The sequence below is a fragment of the Chlorocebus sabaeus genome, chromosome 9 (genome assembly GCF_047675955.1).
Source record: "Chlorocebus sabaeus isolate Y175 chromosome 9, mChlSab1.0.hap1, whole genome shotgun sequence".
Taxonomy (NCBI): Eukaryota; Metazoa; Chordata; class Mammalia; order Primates; family Cercopithecidae; genus Chlorocebus; species Chlorocebus sabaeus.
In genome coordinates, this window is record NC_132912.1 from 109403087 (window position 1) to 109424956 (window position 21870).

General features: G+C 43.3%; 1 protein-coding gene across 4 annotated transcripts in view; it reads right to left on the reverse strand.

Moving 5' to 3' along the window:
* The window catches only part of SORCS1 (sortilin related VPS10 domain containing receptor 1), a 588551-nt gene that overhangs the window by 32983 nt on the left and 533698 nt on the right, over nucleotides 1-21870 (reverse strand). For all 4 annotated transcript variants that reach the window (XM_038009546.2, XM_073019317.1, XM_007964053.3 and 1 more), the window contains exons 20-23: nucleotides 15015-15148; nucleotides 12742-12865; nucleotides 5846-5958; nucleotides 1113-1244 (exon numbers count right to left, since the gene is read on the reverse strand). In XM_038009546.2, coding sequence (XP_037865474.1) covers nucleotides 1113-1244; nucleotides 5846-5958; nucleotides 12742-12865; nucleotides 15015-15148 — 503 coding nt within the window. The remainder of the gene's footprint in view (nucleotides 1-1112; nucleotides 1245-5845; nucleotides 5959-12741; nucleotides 12866-15014; nucleotides 15149-21870) is intronic.

Genomic DNA, 21870 nt, shown 5'->3' on the forward strand with positions numbered 1-21870 from the left:
AGACTGATCATTTTAATTGAATGGACAAAGAAGAATAACAACAACATAATAATCCCCACTACAGAGATGGGAGAGTGTTTTAAAGTTAAAAGGAGGAAAGGGAAGAAAAAAGAAGACTAAAGGGGAAAAGAGAAAAAGAGAATCACACACACACACACACACACACACACACACACACACACACACACTCTCTCAAATGCTCCCAGAAGGTAGTGGAGATGAGGAGGAGGTGAACCCCACAGGGCAGTAGAGCTGCTCTGGGGCCAATGTTATTCATTACAAACCCAAATTAGATCATAAAAGGATTCGTTATTTGTATAAAAGTTGTAGCTGTTAAAAAAGATATACATATCATGTCATTTGATTCTCACAGCACTCTTGCGACAAGTAAGATACTGTTTAGTGACTTGCTTTTTTTTTCCACTTGATATCACGGACAATTTTTTGTGTCAGTACACATAGATTAATCTACTTCATTGTAAACTCCACAGAGTATTCCACACTATAAATAATTTAGCCATTCCCTGCTGATATGGTTTGGCTGTGCTCTCACCCAAATCTCATCTTGATCTGCAGTTCCCATAATCCCCACTTGTTATGGGAAGGACCCAGTGGGAGGTAACTGAATCATGGGGGCAGTTACCTCCATGTTGTTCTTGTGATAGTGAGTTCTCGCGAGATCTGATGGTTTTATATGGGGCTTTCCCTGCTTCACTCTACACTTCTCCTTGCTGCCACCATGTGAAGAAGGACAGGTTTGTTTCCCCTTCTGCCATGATTGTAAGTTTCCTGAGGCCTCCCTAGCTATGCTGAACTGTAAGTCAATTAAACCTCCTTTATAAATTACCCAGTCTTGGGTATGTCTTTATTAGCAGCGTGAAAACAGACTAATACACCTACCATGAACGCTCTTGCATGTGCTTTTGGTGAAGCTGTAGTTAGGATCACCAGTTTATGGGTCAGAAACGGAGGCTCAGAAAGTTGAAGACTCCACAAACAGTTGGTGCCCTCACTCTTAAGCCCCAGTTCTCCAGAGACCCCTCAGACTGGCAGTGGGTATGACTTTGACTGCAGAGAGAAGCTGAAAACGCCTCCTTTTTCAAGGGACTCACCTGCTCCAGGTCATCAGCTGACCTTTTGTTTTCTCCCGCTGGATCCTGATAGGGTAGGACAAAGAGTTCAGCAGTGGTGGGTAAGCCGGGAAGCACCGCCACCAGGATGTGTTGACCTGGAACCCCTGTGGCCTAAGGGACAGACACAGGGGCTCATATTAGTGCTGCAGACAAGAAAGCTGAGAAGGGACCAAGTATTTGGTGGAGGGATCAGGGGTAGGCAGAAGACACAATAAGGGGCCTGAAAGCAGAGGTCTGGGTGTATTAGGCAGAGGATGTGAGAGGCAGCACTGGGCTATAGGTCCAGGCTCCAGAGTCAGGCTGTCTATGATTTAATCTCAGCTTCAACACCATGAGACCTTAAGCTCATTGCTCATGTTCTCTATGCCTACATTCCTTTAAATAGAAGATAGGACAGTTGCAGTACTTGCCTTGTGCATGGGTGATTTTGAGGATTAAATGAGTTACACATGAAGCATTTATGGTAGAGCCTGGGGATTCAAATGTTAGCTCTTCTTCCTAGACAGCACCTCCAAGGTGGGGACCACGCCAGTGAAAAGACCTTAACTTTATCATCTGTCCCTCATGCCTTAGTCCTTTCTAACCTAGCTTCCTCCTTCATTATCCCACTGAAGTTACTCTTTAATTAGACCCAATCACATCCTAACCACCTAAGAGGACACCCTCATATCACAACCCTCAGGAGGGCCCTGTTGACTTTTCTGCAGCATCAGACCTGATGACCAACCCTGTTACCTGAAGCACTCTGAGTCCTCCACTTGGCCACACTGATTCTTCTGTTAAAATTACAGATATCACTCAAGGACTTCTTGTTTATCCTAGCTCACTGTTCTCTCTCTTGAGCTTATACCCCAGGGTTTCCCCTGAATTCTCTCTCTAGATGCTTCTAGAATCAATAGCTATAATCCTAGCTTCTCTCTTCAACAGTCCAATTCAGATCATGTTCCCTTGTCCAAAATGCTTGCAAGAATTCCCATTGCCAACAGGATTAAGGACATATTCAAGGCCTTCTGCAATATGGTCCCACGCTTCCTTTCCAAACTAATTAGCCACAACTCTTATGCTCTTGCCAAATGGGATGATGTACAATTTCTCAATATTTCAGCCTTTTCCTGCAAATGTTTCTGTGCATGTTATCTCCACCAGAATGTCTTTTCTCTGCCTTTGCTACTTATCCTTCATGAGTCATCTTAAAGCTTATTTATTTCATTATTTCCCAATTAGGTGATTCTTAGTTTTTGAACTCCACTGTGTTGCATTTTTTTTGAAGTAGCAAGAAATTCCAGGTATTAGGTCCTCACCTAATGTTGTAAGTTACTTAGCACAATGCCAGGTACTTCCTGGGTATATTGTGCTAAGTAACTTATATTATTTTATGCGACCTCCAACAACGTTATTATTATAAGTAACTTATAATATTATTTTATGCAACCTCCAACAACCCTTTGAAGCAAATATGATTATACCTCACTTTGCAGTGAGGACATATCACATGCTGGGGTCCTCAGGAAGCTGACCCTGAGTTTAGAATGCAGGATATTTATTAAGAAGCGCTCTTGGGAACAACACCTATGGGAGCAAACAGAAGGAAACGAACATGGATAAGGGAAAAATTGAGCTGCCACGTAGGCCCATGACAACCTCAAGAGATCCCAAGGGGAGACAGAATGGCCCTTCAGAGTTGTCTTAAATTGGGCTGAGATGTCCAGGACTTTATATAACTGCACCAGCCTGTCATCAGACATGAATCACCCCACGAAGTGACATGACTTGGAACCAGGCTGGTGAAGACTGCCCATAGCTCTTCCAGAAAAGACAGTAAGTGTCTCCCTGAACAGAGGTATGGGTAGTGCATCTCCATTTCCACTCCAGGAAAGATGGTGGCTGTAGGAAGATTAGACAGTGGCTCAAGGCCATCTAGGAAGTGACTGTTGATACTTTTGAAGCCTGGTCTGACTGTGAAGCCTGTGTTGGGACCCAGTGCTCTGTACCTCCCTTCTCCAGACACTGACAACAGCTCCTATGATATATAGCAAACCCCATACTGTTTTACGGCCTTACTAGACTGTAAACTTAGAGATTGTGCCTGAACAATCTTCATTGTACACAAAAATGTTTATAATGACATTCAATTAAAGATTTCATTGTGAAGTGTCAGTAGCAAAAGTCATTTTGATGAAAAAAAGGCAAACAATTTAATACCAAATTTTGTTTCATAATGAATAGGAAGAAAACTGCAAATTAGCTGACTCTCAGTTGTACCTCTTATAGGGTTTATTAGTGTACACTTGGCAATGTGGTCCCTTGGGACTGAAGAAAGTGGTCAAGTGCAATTACTGATCTCAAAGTCAGTGTAAATTGCTAGGAACCAAGCTCTGCATCAGCTGCCTCTTGGGATCAGGTAAGTAGGGAGCCTTGGAAACTAGAAGGTATTAATACCAGCACCACTGCTGATATAACCCTGCCCTGAGGGATATTGAGTCAATCTGTTTATTCTGCATATTCCTGATTATGCTGCACAGCAGGCTAGAAATATTGATGAGCAGTAATTTCTAGCCTAATGGACAGCTGGTAGAAAGGTGGAGGTACACGGCGTCTGATCTCTAGGTAATAAGTGTGAAGAGAAATCAGCCTAGAAGGCTGGACATTGCTGAGCTAATGCTTGGCTGATAAGTCACCTGGGGGAGGACCTATGGGGACGCAAGTCCCTAGAATGCTGCAGATGAGAAGAGATGGGCAGTGGGTTGATTAAAGAGCATAAGTCATCCTTCTTGGACAGCAGAGGACAAAAACCAGTTGTTACCCTAGAGACAGAAGGCTCAGGGCAGAAAGGCCTATTCCTTTTAGGGTTATAGTCCGGTAGTTGTGGCTTCTGCTGGTGATAATGTGTAAGCACCGATCACGTCACAGATGCTGAGAGCCATAGAGACAGAGGTGGGTGGCATTGTCCAGAGGCACATGAAGATACCCCTTCTTTACCCTAGTATTCCATCTATCCCTGTTTCTCCTTGGAATAAGGCAAAGGATGGCCCTAGAGTGGAGTGGTTAGGAAACCACAAAATCAAGATTCAGGCCTTGATGGTTTGACTCCAGAAGCTCATCTTTAAGTGCATGACCTTGGATGAGTAACCTAATATCTCTAAGTTTCATTTCTTCACCTACAGAATGGGAATAATCACAGGTTCAACATCATAAGCTTATCTGGAGGATTAAATGTGTTAAAATAATGCAAAGCACTGAAAAGAGTACCCAGAATATTTTAAGTGCTAACTAAATATTAACAAAGGTAATGAAGACGGGGAAGACCAGCTCCTTGCAAGAGGCTGGATGTAAAATCTGTTTTCTGAGCAGGGGTTATCTGAATGCCTTTATTTCATCATCTTTTTGTGTCCTGTGGCACCATGTGTTGGGAGCAGGAAAGAATGTTCAGCAAACCTAAATTGATTTTCATTCTGAGCTAACAATATACCCTGGGAGTAGATAACTCACTTCTCATTTTCTGCGTTTGCACAATAAGCTCAAGCTGCCCCATGAGCGGCTATCCCATTCCTCTGCTCACTCATGAAAGTAGAATAAGCGGCCGGGCATGGTGGCTCACACCTGTAATCCCAACACTTTGGGAGGCTGGGGCAGGTGGATCACTTGAGGTCAGGAGTTCAAGACCAACCTGGCCAATATGGTGAAACCCCATCTCTACTAAAAATACAAAAAAAAAAAAAAAAAAAAATAGGCATGGTGGCAAGCGCCTGTAATCCCAGCTACTCGGGAGGCTGAGGTGGGAGAAGCACTTGAACTTGGAAGGCGGAGGTAGCAGTGAGACGAGATTGAGCCACTGCACTTCAGCCTGGGTGACAGAGCGAGACTACATCTCATTAAAAAAAAAAAAAAAAAAAAAAGTAGAACAAGGAGGGGGAGATGTGCCTAAAAGAAGGTGTCTTCTCTAATTGCCAGTGACATTTGCTCAGGGAGGGATAAACCACAACCACCCTGTTATTCTCTGAGAAACCTTAGGAAGCTTTGTCAAATGCACAAAAGCCCAGACATTGGACTCAGGTCCTTAATTTCCATTTTGCAGCTTCATCCTCTATTAGATGTGAGAGTTTAGGCAAATGACTTAACCTCTCTAAACCTCAGTTGCCTCATCTACAAAGTGTGGGTAATAATTCCTTTTTGGGGCTGTTACAGTAGAGAAATGTCTTTAAAAAATGGGGGAATAGAAATATGACTAAGTGTCATATACTGAATGCTCACTGCACTGCTATGCTCACAGTAGTGGAAGCTGGAACCTGGGACCACTTTTACTAATTGTATTCACCTGAGGACACTTACATGCTGAGTCCCTTCACTGGCATGGACGGTAGCTGGTTTTATACTCTTCCTAATGGCCTGTGAACTCTGTTACAGAAATGTAGACAAGGGAGTTTAGGATGTCACTGTCCTCCTTCTCTAAGCAGAATAAGCGTCTCAGGGGGCAAGGACCCCATGTTTGTCCATGGTTCCATAGTTGCATCCCCTTTAGTGCCTTTGATGTGTCTGCATGTGTGGGGCTCAGCTATGCAGACATCAGGCCAGTAAACTGAACTTCCCATGGGCTCTAGCTTCTTCCTGCTGGGTTTTTCTTTGTTTGTTTTTTGTACAAAATTCCCCTTTCTGTGAAATTATTCAAGGAGAGAAAATGTACCCAGGCAAGAGAAGAAACTGTGTGCACTCACTTCCACCAGGGATTTTTTGATGACTCGGCCGATGTCCCTCCTCCACTCAGGGATGTCTGGGTTGTAGTCATCCAGGTTTGGAGAAAAGGACAAGCGAAGAGACCGGAATTCCTCTGCGGATATAACAGTAGATAGATTACTATAAGTCAAATAGTCCTGTCAAGACGTTTGTTAGACTTTTTATTTTATACAAAATGGAGGGTCCTTCCCCTTCACACTTACCATAGAGACCTTTCTAGAAGGCAAGTCATTACCCTGTACATATCTCACCAGCCTCTTCTTTTCTTTTTTGTTTTTTTGTTTTAAGGAGCAGAGAGTTTAATAGGCAAGAAACAAGGCAGAAGAAAGAAGGAAGAAGCTCCCCTGTACAGAGACAGAGGGAGGGGGCTCCAAAGTTGAGAGAGGAGAGCCCCCCAATCCCCCTTTTCCCTCTTCCCCCACTTTTCCCCTTCCTCTCCTTTCCCCTCTCTCTGCCTTTCCCTCTTCCCTCCCTTCCCTCTTCTCCCTTCCCCACCTTTCCCACCTCTCCCCCTCCTCTTCCCCCTGCACTCCCCCACCACAGGCAGTGTGGCCTTGGATACCAGCCAGTTATATGAGGAGGCAGTGTCTGATTTGCATAGGGCTCAGGGGATTGGTTTGACCAGGCATGTCATTCATGATGTAGACCAGGAAAAAACTGGCCCTCCCACCCTAGCCTTTTAATATGCAAATGCAACATTGTCCTACACATGTAGGGATGTGTGGGGGCAACCATGTTGCCAGCCACATGTGAGGGCAAGGGCAAGAAGAGGGCGGGGAAGTGCCATGTTTTGTTAGACCCAGTTTCTGATGGCCAGCATTTGCATATCAAAGGTTGCCAGCCAGCTCTAAGAGCTGGCAGCCCTTTATTTTCTAAACCAAACCCCTAACTTTGTTCCATGCCTATCTTTGCAGCCTTTGCCCAGTATTCCTAGTTCTAGGTTCTGTACTCCTGGATAATAAATAATCTGGAGCAACCTGAATGCACGGCAGGTTTATGACCCTGGGCCTTTGCACACACTGTTCTTCTGCCTAGAATGTCCCATTCGCCCCACTGTCCATGAACAAAATATTCAAGCTCTAGTTCAAGCACTCCCTGGCTCATTACCCTCCCCCATCACATTTTAATTTTCTTTTTTATGGCACTACTCTGTTCTGTACATACTTTTATTATTATTATAGAATAATTATTATGATGATTAGATATTTATAATTATCACTGTAATCATTCTATTGCTATGTTTTGTTTGCATGGAAGTTTCATTTAATGGAATTTTATATTATTCAGGGATTTTCTTCATTGTCTCTGTAGCACCTGAGTTAGTTTGGTTCTCTAGGAAGTAAGATGGTGAATACACAGGCAAGGATTATATGAGGGAAATTCTCTGTGAGAGAGGGTGGGCAGGGAGTCACAGGATTCAGGGAGAACCAACAGACCACCGTGCATGCATACAAGAAAGTCAAAGAGAGGAAGAAAGAGTGGGTGACTACTCTGCAGTCTGAGGGAGGTTCAGTAAGCCTGTTCAGGGGTCTTGGAGCCAAAGTCAGCTGACAGAGGAGTCCCCTGCATCCCAGAAATGGTTCAGTCTTAGTATCCCTGCTATACTCTGTCATTGGCAAGGGTAAGTCCCTGGAAGGTGGAGCCCTAGCCCTAGCTTGGTGATAAGCTTCAGAGGATAGCACTGGTGGCCTTGGTCAATTACACTCTCCAGAGCTGGAGGTCTGTGAAGCCCATTCTTGTGGCCTTGACACCCCTAACCCAGCATAGTGTTTGGCACATAATAGATTCAGATCATATGGCTCCCCTAAAACCTGCCAGTGCCTCCACATTGCATTGAGAATAAAATGTAGATTCTTACCACAGCCTTCCTGCCCCCACATAACCTGGTGGGGACTTCCTTTCTTTCCTCCTGTCCTAACTGGCTTTCCTGCACTCTCTGTGCTCCAGGACCTGTACTTCCCTGTGCTCCTCAATTCTGCTGGCTCTGTCCATACCAACTTTCTCTACTTCACTGGACTGCAGCAAACTCCCCTTTCATCATTCAATCTCACCCCAAGAGGTCTTTCCAACCACCCAACCTCAGGTAGCCTCCCTTTCACCATCCCATGCTCCCCTCATCACTGGACGCTCTGCGCCTTTTTCATACTCAGTGCTATTTAAATTATTTTGTTTTCATTGTTGTGTCCTTCAAACTGGAATATAAGCTCAATCAGGATGATGGCTCTGTGTTCCTGACCCTTGGGACAGTGTCTAGCACATGGCAGGTTGTCAGTTACTATCTATGAGTCATTTATAATTAATAAACATTTGTTGAATAAATGTATACTTAACTTATGGTGGAGGCTCCTGGAAATTAATGCATTTATTTATTTAATAAACATTTTTTATGTTAAGCACGCCCTTTTGTTTCATTAGGAGCGCTTAGAAGCGACGTTAGGGATGCCCATTTACCTTCAGGAAGCGTAAAAGCTCACTTGGACATTTCCTAACAATGCTAAGAAGTTATCAAACACATGTTTTGAAGACTCTGACATTGTAAGTTATGTTTTCATGGCAGTTTATATATTCCAAAGAGGTATTGTTCAAAGCTTGACTATTTTATGAGTCACTGATAGCCTATGTGAATATTACCTGATGGAGAACAATGAAATGTACATTAATTAAATAGTGTGGTAAACAGCAGAGCCAAAGAATCACCCATGAAGTCCTCACTTTTTGCTATGAAGATACAAGTTTATGTCATTCTCACTTTCTCTGTACCTCTTACCAAACTGCAGAGACTTCACCTACAAGGGAGAATGTTTATCTTAGTAAAAGGACACAAATGAGAAAATGATGCAGCTCCCTCGGTAATTACTTAGCATACTAAACAGCATGGCAGGGAGGGGACAGGGAAACGTTGTGCTTAAGTTGATTCAAGAAATAGGGGATGGGTGTGGGAGGACTGAAAAGGGTAAACACCAATAATATATATTTTTTGCAGCTGTTGAGAGAGATTCTATACATTTGCATATTTTTATTTACAAGCAAACCTGTGCCCTGGAGCAAATTAGAAGAAACAATGCAAACTAGATTTTCTTTCTTTTAACGTAGAGGACTACGACCGTGCTCACAAACAGGGTGTTAAGGATAAGTCCTGCTCTTGCAAACGAAGCAGGGCATTGGGGGCCTGTTTATATGTAAACATCTTGAAAATCCAGAAAGTCAGGGAAAGGTCAGAAAAACAACAATGTGTCTTGTGACTTGGCAACATTCCACAAACGACTGTATAAAATAAAGCGGAGCGCGCCATTCGAGGCGGCCGCCATGTTTGTCTTGTCTTGTGTTGTCTTGTGTGTTCATTCCTTTGTTTAGGAAACATGCGGACCCCAACATTTTAATTGATTGTGTCGCTTTGGGTAGACAAACCTTCCCCTGTCAATTTCTCAAATGTGATGCTTTTTTCAGTCCTATCATGACAAGTCTTCATGTTCCTGCCAATCTCACTAAACCTCAAACAAGTTTCTGTTTCTTCCTGACTGTAAGCTCCTGGACACGCTTTTCTTAAGAGTATTCTGGAAAACTTACAATTGTAAATTCCTTCTCTGTCCCTTGAGATGTAAATCTTCTACAACTCATGAATGTCCTTCTCAAGGATCTGGGAACCATTCCTTTGAAATAAAATCAAGAAAGATAGCACCCCTCCCTATATCCCTGTCTGTGCTGGAGAGTAGGAGACTGACTTCCTTAAGCAGCGATTAACTCACACAGATGGTCTAATCACATTGAAAACCCACATGCTTCCTAAAGTCCTCCAGTATTTTCCCACTAGCTAACTCCAGTGTTTACAAATCTTCCTGCCTTTTCTTTTAGTTGGGTTCAATCTTTCCTGTTTAACTTTGCCTGGTGCAACTTTTATTTAAGGAGTCACGCCTGTCATTAAAACTTTCTGATCATGGAGCCAGGTGTGGTGACTCATGCCTGTAATCTCAGTACTTTGGGAGGTTGAGGAGGGAGGATCACTTGAGGCCAGGAGTTTGAGACCAGCCTGGGAAACATAGGGAGACCCAATAACTTTCTGATTATGTATATGAATCTCTGGATAACTCATCTGGCCGAAGACAAATTAAGGATGGCTGATGGTGCAGCAATTTGCTTAGAAGAGGAAGACAACCTTGTCCAATCTCTTAATGAAGAGACATATGATAACCTATTTTTAGAAAGACGGATTCGGCCGGGCGCGGTGGCTCAAGCCTGTAATCCCAGCACTTTGGGAGGCCGAGATGGGCGGATCACGAGGTCAGGAGATCAAGACCATCCTGGCGAACACAGTGAAACCCCGTCTCTACTAAAAAAATACAAAAACCTAGCCGGGCGAGGTGGCGGGCGCCTGTAGTCCCAGCTACTTGGGAGGCTGAGGCAGGAGAATGGCGTGAACCCGGGAGGCGGAGCTTGCAGTGAGCCGAGATCCGGCCACTGTACTCCAGCCTGGGCGGCAGAGCGAGACTCCGTCTCAAAAAAAAAAAAAAAAAAAAAGAAAGACGGATTCACCCTTGGGTGATACCTTTAAAGAAATTGTAGAAAGAGGAAGAAGCAAACATAGCAAGGCATGGGAGGTGCTTACAAACATACCCTCTGGATTCAGAATTCTTAGCTCTGTTTATTATACTTATCTCATGTTTTCTCATCTGTAAAATGCATAATTATAGAATATTTCTCATAAATCTGAGCAGACTTAATAAAGCAGATCAAACCAAGTGCTTAGAACAGATGCCAGTGGCTAGTAAAGTCTTCATCAATGTTAATTACTATCACCACCACCATTGTTATTATCATTATCTGTCACCAAACAGCAGAATGACTTTAATCCAGTAATTCCCTATGTCTGGGCCATAATTTCCTATCTATAAAATGTGGGCTGGACGAGATAAGGCCAAGATTTAAGGTTATCTCCATGATTCTAATGACACCACCAACATGCATTACCAAGAGGACATCTGTTGGGCTAATAGGTCAGTGCCCGTTAGAGCAACCTGTGACATCCAAGAGGGAGAGAAAGGAAAAAAAAAAAAAAAATCCAGTGAAAATAAATGAGAGTCAGTTAAGTAGGATAGTTCCAATGCATAGGCCCTGAGTCTAGATGGGTTGGGTTGCAAACCCAGCTGCACCACTTGCTAGCTGGGGCAAGTTATTCACCACTCTGAAAAAATGGGGGTCATAATATCACCTGCTTTACCCTAGTTGTTATGAAGAATAAATGCATTCCCAGCACACAGAAAGGAGATGGAGAAGGGAAGAGAGGCAGACTTTGCCGCACTCTACACAGTCACTGTTTGACTGCCTCGTACCTCGCTAATGGGACATTGGTAGGAAAATCACAGCCCTGGTTTATTTCTTATTATCTGGGCTGATCAAGCCTTTCAGGAGGCAGGGAGAGAGAAGAAATTATAAAATCTAACACCCAGCCATGAAAGGAATAGTGTTAAGGCCTTTTGATCCTTAGATGTGTTCAAAGTTGCTTACAAATTATTTTCTGATTTTGAACGTCAAGTTCACAAGATGAGCATTAACAGAACCTGACTCCTCACAGGACAATCCAGTTCCAAATTATCTCATCAAAATCAATTGATTCTGGAACTGGGCAACTGATAGTATTTGGACCACAAGCTAGGCTGTCTGTCTCTCTCTCGCTCTCTCTCTTTCTGTTTTTCTTTCAAGATGGAGTTTCTCTCTTGTTGCCCAGGTTAGAGGGCAATGGCGCAATCTTGGTTCAGTGCAGCCTCCACCTCCCGGGTTCAAGTGATTCTCCTGCCTCAGCCTCCTGAGTAGCTGGGATTACAGGAATGTGCCACCATGCCCAGCTAAATTTTATATTTTTAGTAGTGATGGGTTTTCACCATGTTGGTCAGACTGGTCTCGAACTCCTGACCTCAGGTGATCCATTGCCTCGGCCTCCCAGTGCTGGGATTACAGACGTGAGCCACCATGCCCAGCCTCTCTTGCTCTCTTTCTCATCCTCCTTCCCTCCTCCCTCCTTCTGCCTCCTCCTCTCTCTGCACAGCATTTCCTTTTCCTATGTAATTTCCACTTCTTAGATTTTAAAAACTAATTTTTCAGGATTCATATGTACCATTTCCATATTAATCATAAACATTTTTGCCATGTACTGGTAACATTTAGTGCATATCTATATGACTATCTTTCTATGCAGAAAGAGATTTACCAAAATGAAATCAATCCATCAAGGGTTTTTTTCTTTCCAGTTTTCAATCAATGACTCCATCTTTTCATTTCAGTACATTTTCATTCCATCTAACACTGTGACCATATTCAATTTCCCCAACTGATCACAAAATTGTTCCGTAGAGCCATTTGTCCAAATATCCAGTCTGTGGCTATGCACGGCATCTAATTGCTATGACTCCTCCATCACCCTTAACCTAGCAGAGAATTTTTTTTTTATGATACAGATTTGTGGAAGAGATTTTTAAAGTATTTAGACAATGGCAGATTTCCCTTATTAATTGAGAATTTTAAAGTTGAACTTAAAAAAAAAGAGATTCAATATTAGCTATTTTATAGCTATTAGTATTCAAATATTACTACCACTCTAAGTGAAATGAGTTAGCCTTACACATCCTAAAATCCACTTTACCCTATGAGTGAGTGAATAGTCACTCTACCTCTAAGAAAACCATTTCTGGATCCCGTCACTGTTTTACCAGTGATTCGAATTTCCCTGCAGGAGGAGATGAGACTTGCCTCAGTTCTTTCTCAACTACTGCCCTCCATTCTCCAGGTAAAAGTCACAGCTGAGGGACGGTCTCGGGAATCATGGTACAAGAGAACCTCCTCTGAGCATGAAGACAGCAGCAGATCCACCGAGATGGGCACTCACCATATACTGCGATGGTCTTTGTGTCTTGTAGGATGGCATTCCCAGCTGAGACCTGCACTGTGATGGTATTCATTCCTTCCGAAGTAAATCTGAAAGATATGCTTCCCTCCAAGGTGATCAAAGGCTAAAATAAACAAGGGCCCAGAGTGAAGGGAAAGCTCTTTAGTTTAGTTGAGATAGCCGCTAACTCTGAGCCAACAATGGGCTGTCTAACCCAGTGGAGGCTCTTCCCGATGGGAATGGCACTGGGTCCCTCTATGCCTCCCCATCATCTCAAGTCCAAAACAGAAAAGAGGCTATCGGAGCAATGACTCCAAGCAAGTCTGCCTATTCATTGTGAATTCCTGATATCACCCTGATTCAGGGCTGGGGAGATGGATAGGTCTTGCTTGCTGGTGGGATATATGTCTCTCTTTATGCATGACCTACTCATATCAAGCAGATCCCTAATACAAGGAAATGATCAAAGCAAATGAGAACGGGGGCTCATATTAATCCAGATGAAAGCAGCAGTCACTGAAAATCTATAAGCTGCCATGTGTTCATCTCCAGGGTGTACGATTTCTGTAGAATTACAATGGAACATGAAGCTGGTACACCAAAACCATACACTAGTTAAACAGCAGTGGCCTTGTGTGCTGGCCCCCTCTGAGAAGCCTCTTCAGCAGTTTCCTGGAAGTAGCTGCTGTGGAAACAAGCACTAATTGGATAGTGGTTTGAGGATTCAAAACAGAAAAAAAAAAAAGAAAAAAAATTTGGAGTGGTGCCTGCAATACAATCGAATGCTGGGGTCCTAGAGGAAAATATATTAGCCTACTGACCTCCCTCGACACACTCCTCACAAACATTTATTTCCCATCTTTTCTTAATTAATTTAAAAATAAAAATTCATTTAATTCCCTGTATGGCAGAAAGAAGACTAAAGCCCAGCATGAGAAGCCTTTTCAATGGGGTCTCTCGAGAATCTGGTTTTCTTTTTAAAGGAAAAATTTCAAAAATAAAAAAAAATAGGAGGTACAAAAGAAAGTTGTTCAGTACATTCACCTTCTAGAACTAGTTTTCAAGGAGATGACATAGATTCCTCCTCTTCCACTATGGATAGAGGGCCCACTATGGGCTGAATTTACACGCATAGTTTCAGATGAAATTAAAAAGGGTCTCTTTTCAGTTTAATTATGTTTGCAGTAGAGGTGAGAGGTTCTTTCCACTGTTTAGGTTCCTCCTGGGCCTGTGCAAAATGACGTCTCCAGCCAAAGCCAACTTTCAGCTCCAGAGTAGAAAAATGTTTTTATTAAAATAAGAGACATCGTATTTGAAGAGCAAAGTCACCAAGTGAAAGAAGCTCTGCAGGAAGATGGAGGGTTTCAGTCCAGAGCAGTTCATCCCAGTGTCCTTTGGGGCCTCAGCTCTATTGCCTTACATTTGGAAGCACTTTAATTTCTGAGAATGGAATGAATTCAAAACTGAAATAGACCATGCAGCCTGGTGCAGAGGCAAGAAAAATTAACGGAGGCATCAGAAGGCCTTAAATTTGGCCTCTTATGAAGCAGCTGGAAGAGATCAAAGCAAACCACTCCAGCTGCATCACCCTCACTTTTCTCATGTGCAAAATGAAAGACTTAGAGTAAATGAGGTGTTAGGTCTCCACTAGATTTAAAATTGCCACTGACTTTTGGGCATAGGGAACATTTGGAAAAACACATAAAAGTTAAAGCTGACCTAAATAAATAAGAGTTTTTATTTAGGGGGAGGAGGCCGTCGGGGGTGGGTTGTAACGGAAATCTGTTGCTTGCACCTGTCCAGCATCCAGTTGCTTTGTTTTCTTTTGGTAATCACTTCTCCCCTTCTGCAGTTCATGCGCTTCTGAGGAGACTGACTTCCTCACCTCTCTCTCCACCCCCAGCACTGTGATCAAGGCCTGGCCAGTAAGACTCAATTTCAGGACTGCTGTTAGAACTTTCAGGAAATAGAGTTTAATTTCTCTGCTAAGCTAAGGCTGCTAAGAGTGGCTGCAAAGACAAGGGCAGCTGGAGAAAAATGTAAACATAGAGGAAGGCAGAGATGAAATGCAGGTGAAGAGGGGCCAGAGAGAGAGAGAGAGAGAACATAATGATGAGATACTTAAGCACCAAGGGAGCTTGTTGTCCTTGAAGCTATGACTGCTTCTACCCTCTTGGGTTCATAAGCCATTTCATTCCCTTCTTTGCTGCAGGCAGCATAATTTGAACTTCTGTCCCTAGACCGCACATGGAACATGTGGAAGGTGAACCCACCTCCGTGTTGTTTCCGTACCACCACACATAGGTGAGGGTGCCCACTTGGCTGGGCCACAGCACCGCTGTTGCATTGACCTCTTTGTTCTTTGTGGTGACAAAGGGAAGAGACAGGTGCACGTGCTCCAAGGGACCTAAGGCACAAGAGAAAGAGAGGCCATGGAGGTGGAAGAGCTTCCTCTGCTCTGTCCTCCCTGCTCTGAAGAGAACACACATTTACTCCTGAAGCCCCCAAAACCTGGCTGCCATATTCCCCAATAGAAGTGTTCAGATGCTTTCCCCACTTTGGAGAAAGAATACATTGAGCACAATTGCACCTTGACATTTTGCACTTACCAATCTTTCTACCAGTTCTAAAACCTGAGTTAGGTGTGTGTAAAAGTTAAAAAAAATTACAGGTAATTTATGAAGTCCTTAAGAACAGGCCTCAGTTGAGATTTCACAAGGCGATGCAGTCTTTCCAAGAAGTTGTATCCTTGGGGGTGAACCAGAGTCGTGAAGACCTCATAGAATCCATGTTGGTGAAGGGTGGGTGGACAAATCTTCAAACCACTCTCCATGTAATTACCCTTTATTGTTTATTGGGTTTTAAAGGTCTGTGTATGTGTGAATGTGTTTGTGCATGTGTCTGCAAAGCTGTCTAGTTAGGTAAGCATGGCGCACATACTGTGTTTGCGGTTGAATTAAGTTTAACAAGGACAGAGGTGTGTGTGTGAGTAGATAGAGAGTTCTATGGTTCTCAGAAGATGCTCACTTACAATATAGAATGATTTTATCTACAGAGGCCTATAAAAACTGGAAACCTTAATTAGATGTACCAACCTCACAAAGATATGAATGCCCTCTTCATAAAGAACCATGAGGACCTTTCCTTTGACCCTTAATCTTCTCTTTGAGTCACTGTTTGCAAGCAAAATGCAGCTTCCTATGCATTTGCCATCCCCATCTTGGTCCCACGAGATGGAGGAGAGAGAGAAATACCTTGGGCCTATTCATTTGGTTTATTACCTCCTCTTCTGCTTGCCCTTTAAATGTGTTTCCCAGAGTTCTGTGTTGAGACTTTTTCACTCTCTGCACACTTTTCTACTAGGCAACACCGTCCGTACCTTAACCTTCAAATGTCAAATGCATGTGAAGGGCTTGAACACCCCTTTCTGGGCTCTAGACTCCTTCTCGGGAGGTCTAGACTTCTTTGGCTCCAGCAGTCAAATGTTCTCAAGGACCCTGTTATTTCCCTCTCCTGTATTCTCTACAGTTTGGTGATTAATGCTGATATTTATCCAGGAGCCCACTACAGAAACAGAAAGTCAATTTCAATTTCTTGTCATTCACGTCCATTTAGGAAACCGACGATTTGGTTCCATAAATATATCTAAGATATTTATCTCACCCTCCCCAATGTGGCGCCCTGGTTCATACTCTAAGCACTTTCTCATTTCTCTTCCAGATTTTCCTGCCTCTAACCTTTCACCACCTGAATCAATCCTCCAAATGGCTGCAACAGTAATTTTTCTAGAAAGCCAAGCTGATCATGTTATTCATACTTGTTCAAAATTAAGATTTCCATGATCCGGCTGGGCATGGTGGCTCACGCCCATAATCCCAACACTTTGTGAGGGCAAGGCAGGTGGATCATGAGGTCAAGAGATCGAAACTATCCTGGCCAATATGGTGAAACCCCATCTCTACTAAAAATACAAAAATTAGCTGGGCGTGGTGGCTTGCACCTGTAGTCCCAGCTACTTGGGAGGCTGAGGCAGGAGAATTGCTTGAATCCAGGAGGCAGAGGTTATGGTAAGCCAAGATCACACCACTGCACTCCAGCCAGGTGACAGAGCAAGATTCCGTCTCAAAAAAAAAAAAAAAAAAAAAAAAAGATTCCCATGATCCATTTATAATAACGACAGCTAACACATTGATTTAAAATTTGTGAGACAGAAGACAGAGGCTGAAAACTTCTTGAGGGTAAGAATTCTTCATATTTGTCTTCATACACAAAGACTAGCAGAGTTTTTAAGACATAATAGATGCTCAAGTATTCACTAGGTAAAACAAATGATATAACTTCCCATGTCTGCCTTTGTTCACGCTACTCCATCTTCAGAGAATGAAAAGTCTGGTGATCAGCATACAGAATCAAACTGATCTTCTGGCTCATAAAGCATATGTTGAGAAGCAATTGATTATAAGCCAGAACAGTTCAATGAAATAATAAAAGGGTAACATTTACTGAGTGATGACCACAACTAAATGTTCTGCTAAGGACTCTGTTTTTCTTATTCTATCCTCATGAAACAATCTTATGAAGTAGGCACTCATATCCTCCCCGTTTAGAGATGAACAAAGTAAGGTGACTTTCCCTAGGTCATACAGCTAGGAAACATCAATTCTAGGATATGAACCAAAGCAGTTTGGTTTCAGAGCCCTTGTTCTGGCCAGAGGACAAGTGTTTGAAAGAACCTTTCCAGCCAAACAAAATAGCTATTAAGAGTTGCTGCTTCCTGATCAGGTAAATATGTCCCAGGCATTGGAAAATGCACTTTCCACCTGGTTTCATTTATTGCACAAGTCTTGCTATTTCCCCATCAGATGGTTTGTTCCAGCAAGCCACGTCCTGTTCCACCCCAGGGCCTTTGATTCTATACACCTTTCTTATGGCACCTGTCAGTCTTCAAGTCTCAGTTCCAGCATCCCCTCCTCTGTGAAATTCTTCCCGAGTCCCTGGATCTGAGTTAAATGAATCCATTAGAATACAATGACTAGATAAGCTATGCTAGAAATGCTAGTTCCATTCTAAAGAGGTTCACTTTGTCTCTTTTTTTTTTTTTTTTTTTTTGAGACGGAGTCTCACTCTGTCACCCAGGCTGGAGTGCAGTGGCACGATCTCGGCTCATTGCAACCTCTGCCTCCCAGGTTCAAGCAATCCTCCTGCCTCAGCCTCCTGAGTAGCTGGGACTACACACACATGCCACCATGCCTGGCTAATTTTTGTATTTTTAGTAGAGACAAGGTTTCACCATGTTAGCCAGACTGGTCTCAAACTCCTGACCTTGTGATCTGCCCACCTCAGCCTCCCAAAGTGCTGGAATTACAGGCGTGAGCCACCACGCCTGGCTGAGCATTTTTTAAAAGTCATAAACCAGAGTAAGAACAATGCTCTATGTCATTGTCTCAATAAAAAAATTCGAATCTTGTTAGTAAAACATGGTAATTCATTCACTCAGTCTTTTTGTGTTGTTTTGTTTTGTTTTGTTGTTGTTTTTGAGACAGAGTCTCCCTCTGTTGCCTAGGCTGGAGTGCAATGGCATGATCTTGGCTCACTGCAACCTCCACCTCACAGGTTCAAGCAATTCTCTTGCCTCAGTATCCCAAGTAGTTGGGATTACATGGGCGTGCCACCAAATCTGGCTAATTTTTGACACCCGGTTAATTTTTGTACTTTCAGTAGATACGGGCTTTCACCATGTTGGCCAGGCTGGTCTCGAACTCCTGACCTTGTGATCTGCCCACCTCAGCCTCCTAAAGTGCTGGGATTACAGGCGTGAGCCACTATGCCCAGCTGAGCATTTTTTAAAAGTCATAAACCAGAGTAAGAACAATACCTATATGTCATTGTCTCAATGAAAAAATTTGAATCTTGTCAGTAAAACATGGTAATTCATTCACTCAGTCTTTTTGTGTTTTTTATTTTGTTTTTTGTTGTTGTTTTTGAGACAGAGTCTCCCTCTGTTGCCTAGGCTGGAGTGCAGTGGCACGACCTTGGCTCACTGCAACCTCCCCCTCTCGGGTTCAAGCAATTCTCCTGCCTCAGCATCCCAAGTAGTTGGGATTACAGGGATGTCCCACCAAATCCGGCTAATTTTTGACACCCGGCTAATTTTTGTATTTTTAGTAGATACGGGCTTTCACCATGTTGGCCAGCCTGGTCTCGAACTCCTGACCTCAAGTGATCTGCCCACCTCGGCCTCTCAAAGTGCTGGGATTATAAGCGTGAGTCACCGCGCCTGGCCCTCACTCAATAGTTTGAGTCCTGTGATCTGTTGGGTATTATTCTAGGTGCTGGGGATACCTGGCATTTGGTGGAGCTTAGGTATTTCTGAGGGAGGAGGGTGCTGGACGCATAAAGCAGAGGTAGGTGATAGGGTGCTATTTTTGAAAGTGTGTTCATAGAAGGCCTCTCAGAGGAGATGGCATTTGAGCAGTGATCTGAATAAAGTGAAAGACAGCACCAAGGATCTATTTGGAAAGTTCCAGGGTGAGGGTAGAATAAGTGAAAAGAACACGAGGAAGAGGGGCGCCTGCCATGTTTGAGAAATGTTCTTTTTTCCTTTTATTTTCACATAACCCCTTTTTGGTCAGTGACGATTTTTATTTTTTATTTTTTATTTTTATTTTTATTTTTTTGAGATGGAGTTCAGTGGCATGATCTTGGCTCACTGCAACCTCTGCCTCCCAGGTTCAAGTGATACACCTGCCTCAGCCTCGCAAGTAGCTGGGATTACAAGGACCCGCTATCATGCCTGGCTAATTTTTGTATTTTTAGTAGAGATGGGGTTTCACCATGTTGGCCAGGCTGGTCTCGAATTCCCAACCTCAGGTGATCTGCCTGACTCAGCCTCCCAAAGGGCTGGGATTACAGGCATGGGCCACCGTGCCCGGCCAGTGATGAATTTTGTAAGAGAAATTCAAGACACATAGTATGTTGGCCTTGTAGGCCCTGAAATACGTATGTGTGTGTTTGTATAAGTTCGCACTTACATGCATATATATTATATATGTATACACATATGAAATTTATCTTTCAGATTCCCACAGCATCTTTTATTCATTTACATTTCACGGGTTTAAAATACCTGGTTCCTGCTATCCAAAAGCCAAAAGCCTATTCTTTGACCATTTCTGTTCATCACCCATTAGGCAGTATGCCCTAATGGAGCCACAGAGGTGAAACTCCAGACCCTGGAGGCCCCTAGCTGGCTGGCTGCATTAAGTAGGGAGCTGAACGGGCAGATACGGCTCCTTCAGACAGGTGCCTGCAATGCACAAAAGGGACAGTAGGTGGCGCTGCATCATTCCATATGAATCTTTCTGGAAAGGTGGTTGAAAGAATTGGGGAATTGTGTGAATTGGGTTTCCCTTCTCTTTTCTTGTTTATAGCCCTCCTGTGCTGCAGGAAACAACTGACTCCTGAGGCTGCACATTGCGTGTGTGTGTGTGTGTGTGTGTGTGTGTGTGTGTGTGTATACCGGCTGCTCTGGCCTGCCTGCAGCATTTATGTTCCGGAGACCTTTGGCCACCTAATTAAATATTGTGCACATATCATATTGCTATTTGTCTGCAATGTTTAAAAAAGCTACTAGAAGAAATAAGAGTGATTCAAACCATAAAGTTGAGATCCTAAAACAGAGTTCCTCAAACTCCAGTGTACATAAAAATCATACTAATCTGTTCAAAGCAGATTATGACGCCATACTTCCAGGAATCCTCATTCAGTGGGTATGGGATAAAACCCAGAACACTACATTTTTATCGTTTAATTTGGGGGCAGGTGGCTCATTAAGCCACACTTTACAAAATCCTAGTCTGACATTTGCTGGTCAATAAAATGATGGTGAGAACAGTTGAAAAACTACATGGGTTTTCAAGCTACACAGATACTTTTACTCTAAGATGGGACCAGAAAGTCATCTGCACATGGCTCCTACATAAGGGAACAGCTAAGGGAAGCGGTTTAGGAAGGACTAGAAGATCCACCTTATCTTTTTTTTTTCCACTTCCTGTTCTGCAAGTTTGCAGTCTTCACTGATTTTTTTTTTTTTTCTGCAAGACTGGCTGCAACAGGGCAGCTTTCTGAGCAGAAATCTGCATGCTCTGTAAATCCTCTGCCCCATCCGACTGAAGGCAACACTGGCTGCAGCACGTGTCTCATTAGTTTGCAAACTAGCAGAGCACAGTGAATACCATCCCCAAGGAATTACCAACTGTTAGGCTACAACAGATTACCAGGCACCCAGCAAGACCGGGCCCACTCCTGAAACACTAGGCAGGAACATCGGCTCCATTTGTTTCAGATGACCTTTGCAAACCCATCTTTTTTTTCAAACCCTCTGGTTTGGAATCAAATCACCTTTCTGCACTGGAGAGTGGTCGGAATGTGTATGTGAGACAGGCAATGGGCTTTCAGGATTGCCCCTGAGGGTAGGAATGGGGGAGGGGAGAGGACAGGCTTGGTGAGCTAAGAGTTGCTGCTAATTCTACTCTCCCTCACAATCCACTAAGTCCAAATGTATATGCTACTTTGTGATGATAGAAAAATCAAGTTTTACTAGGTGCCAGGGTACCACATATTTTGCTTGATGGGACTTTTGGGAATGAGATGCGCATCTGCTTGACAGAGGAGAACATCGAGGCTCAGAGAGACCGAGTGACTTCCCCAGGAGTTTGAACCAAAATCTGGACCTAGTCAGAATGCCCAACTCAGTCCAATGTTTTTTTTTCCCCCTATAAAGCCACCTCTGCACTTTGGCACCTAAGTCACTCATGACACCCTCCAGCTTTAAGATGCTTGAGAGTGTGACTCAGTCATGTTCTTGTTCTGACTTGCTTTGAGCGTAAAGTGATGCCAGAGTCACAGTGCTTCTCCAATCCTTGATTTCTCCATCTGAAAGACAAGGCCAGAAGTCTATTACGGTATAGATGTGAAGATGAGCAAAATGAGTTTGTGTGCATAGCAAAGCACCCCGGATCCTTTAGGAGGGAGGTACTAACTGGGCATGTCAGAATCTGCTGAAACAGTTATGACATGAGTTTATATGTATGTGAGTTAGCTAACAGCTTCAAACATGACCTTGTTTTT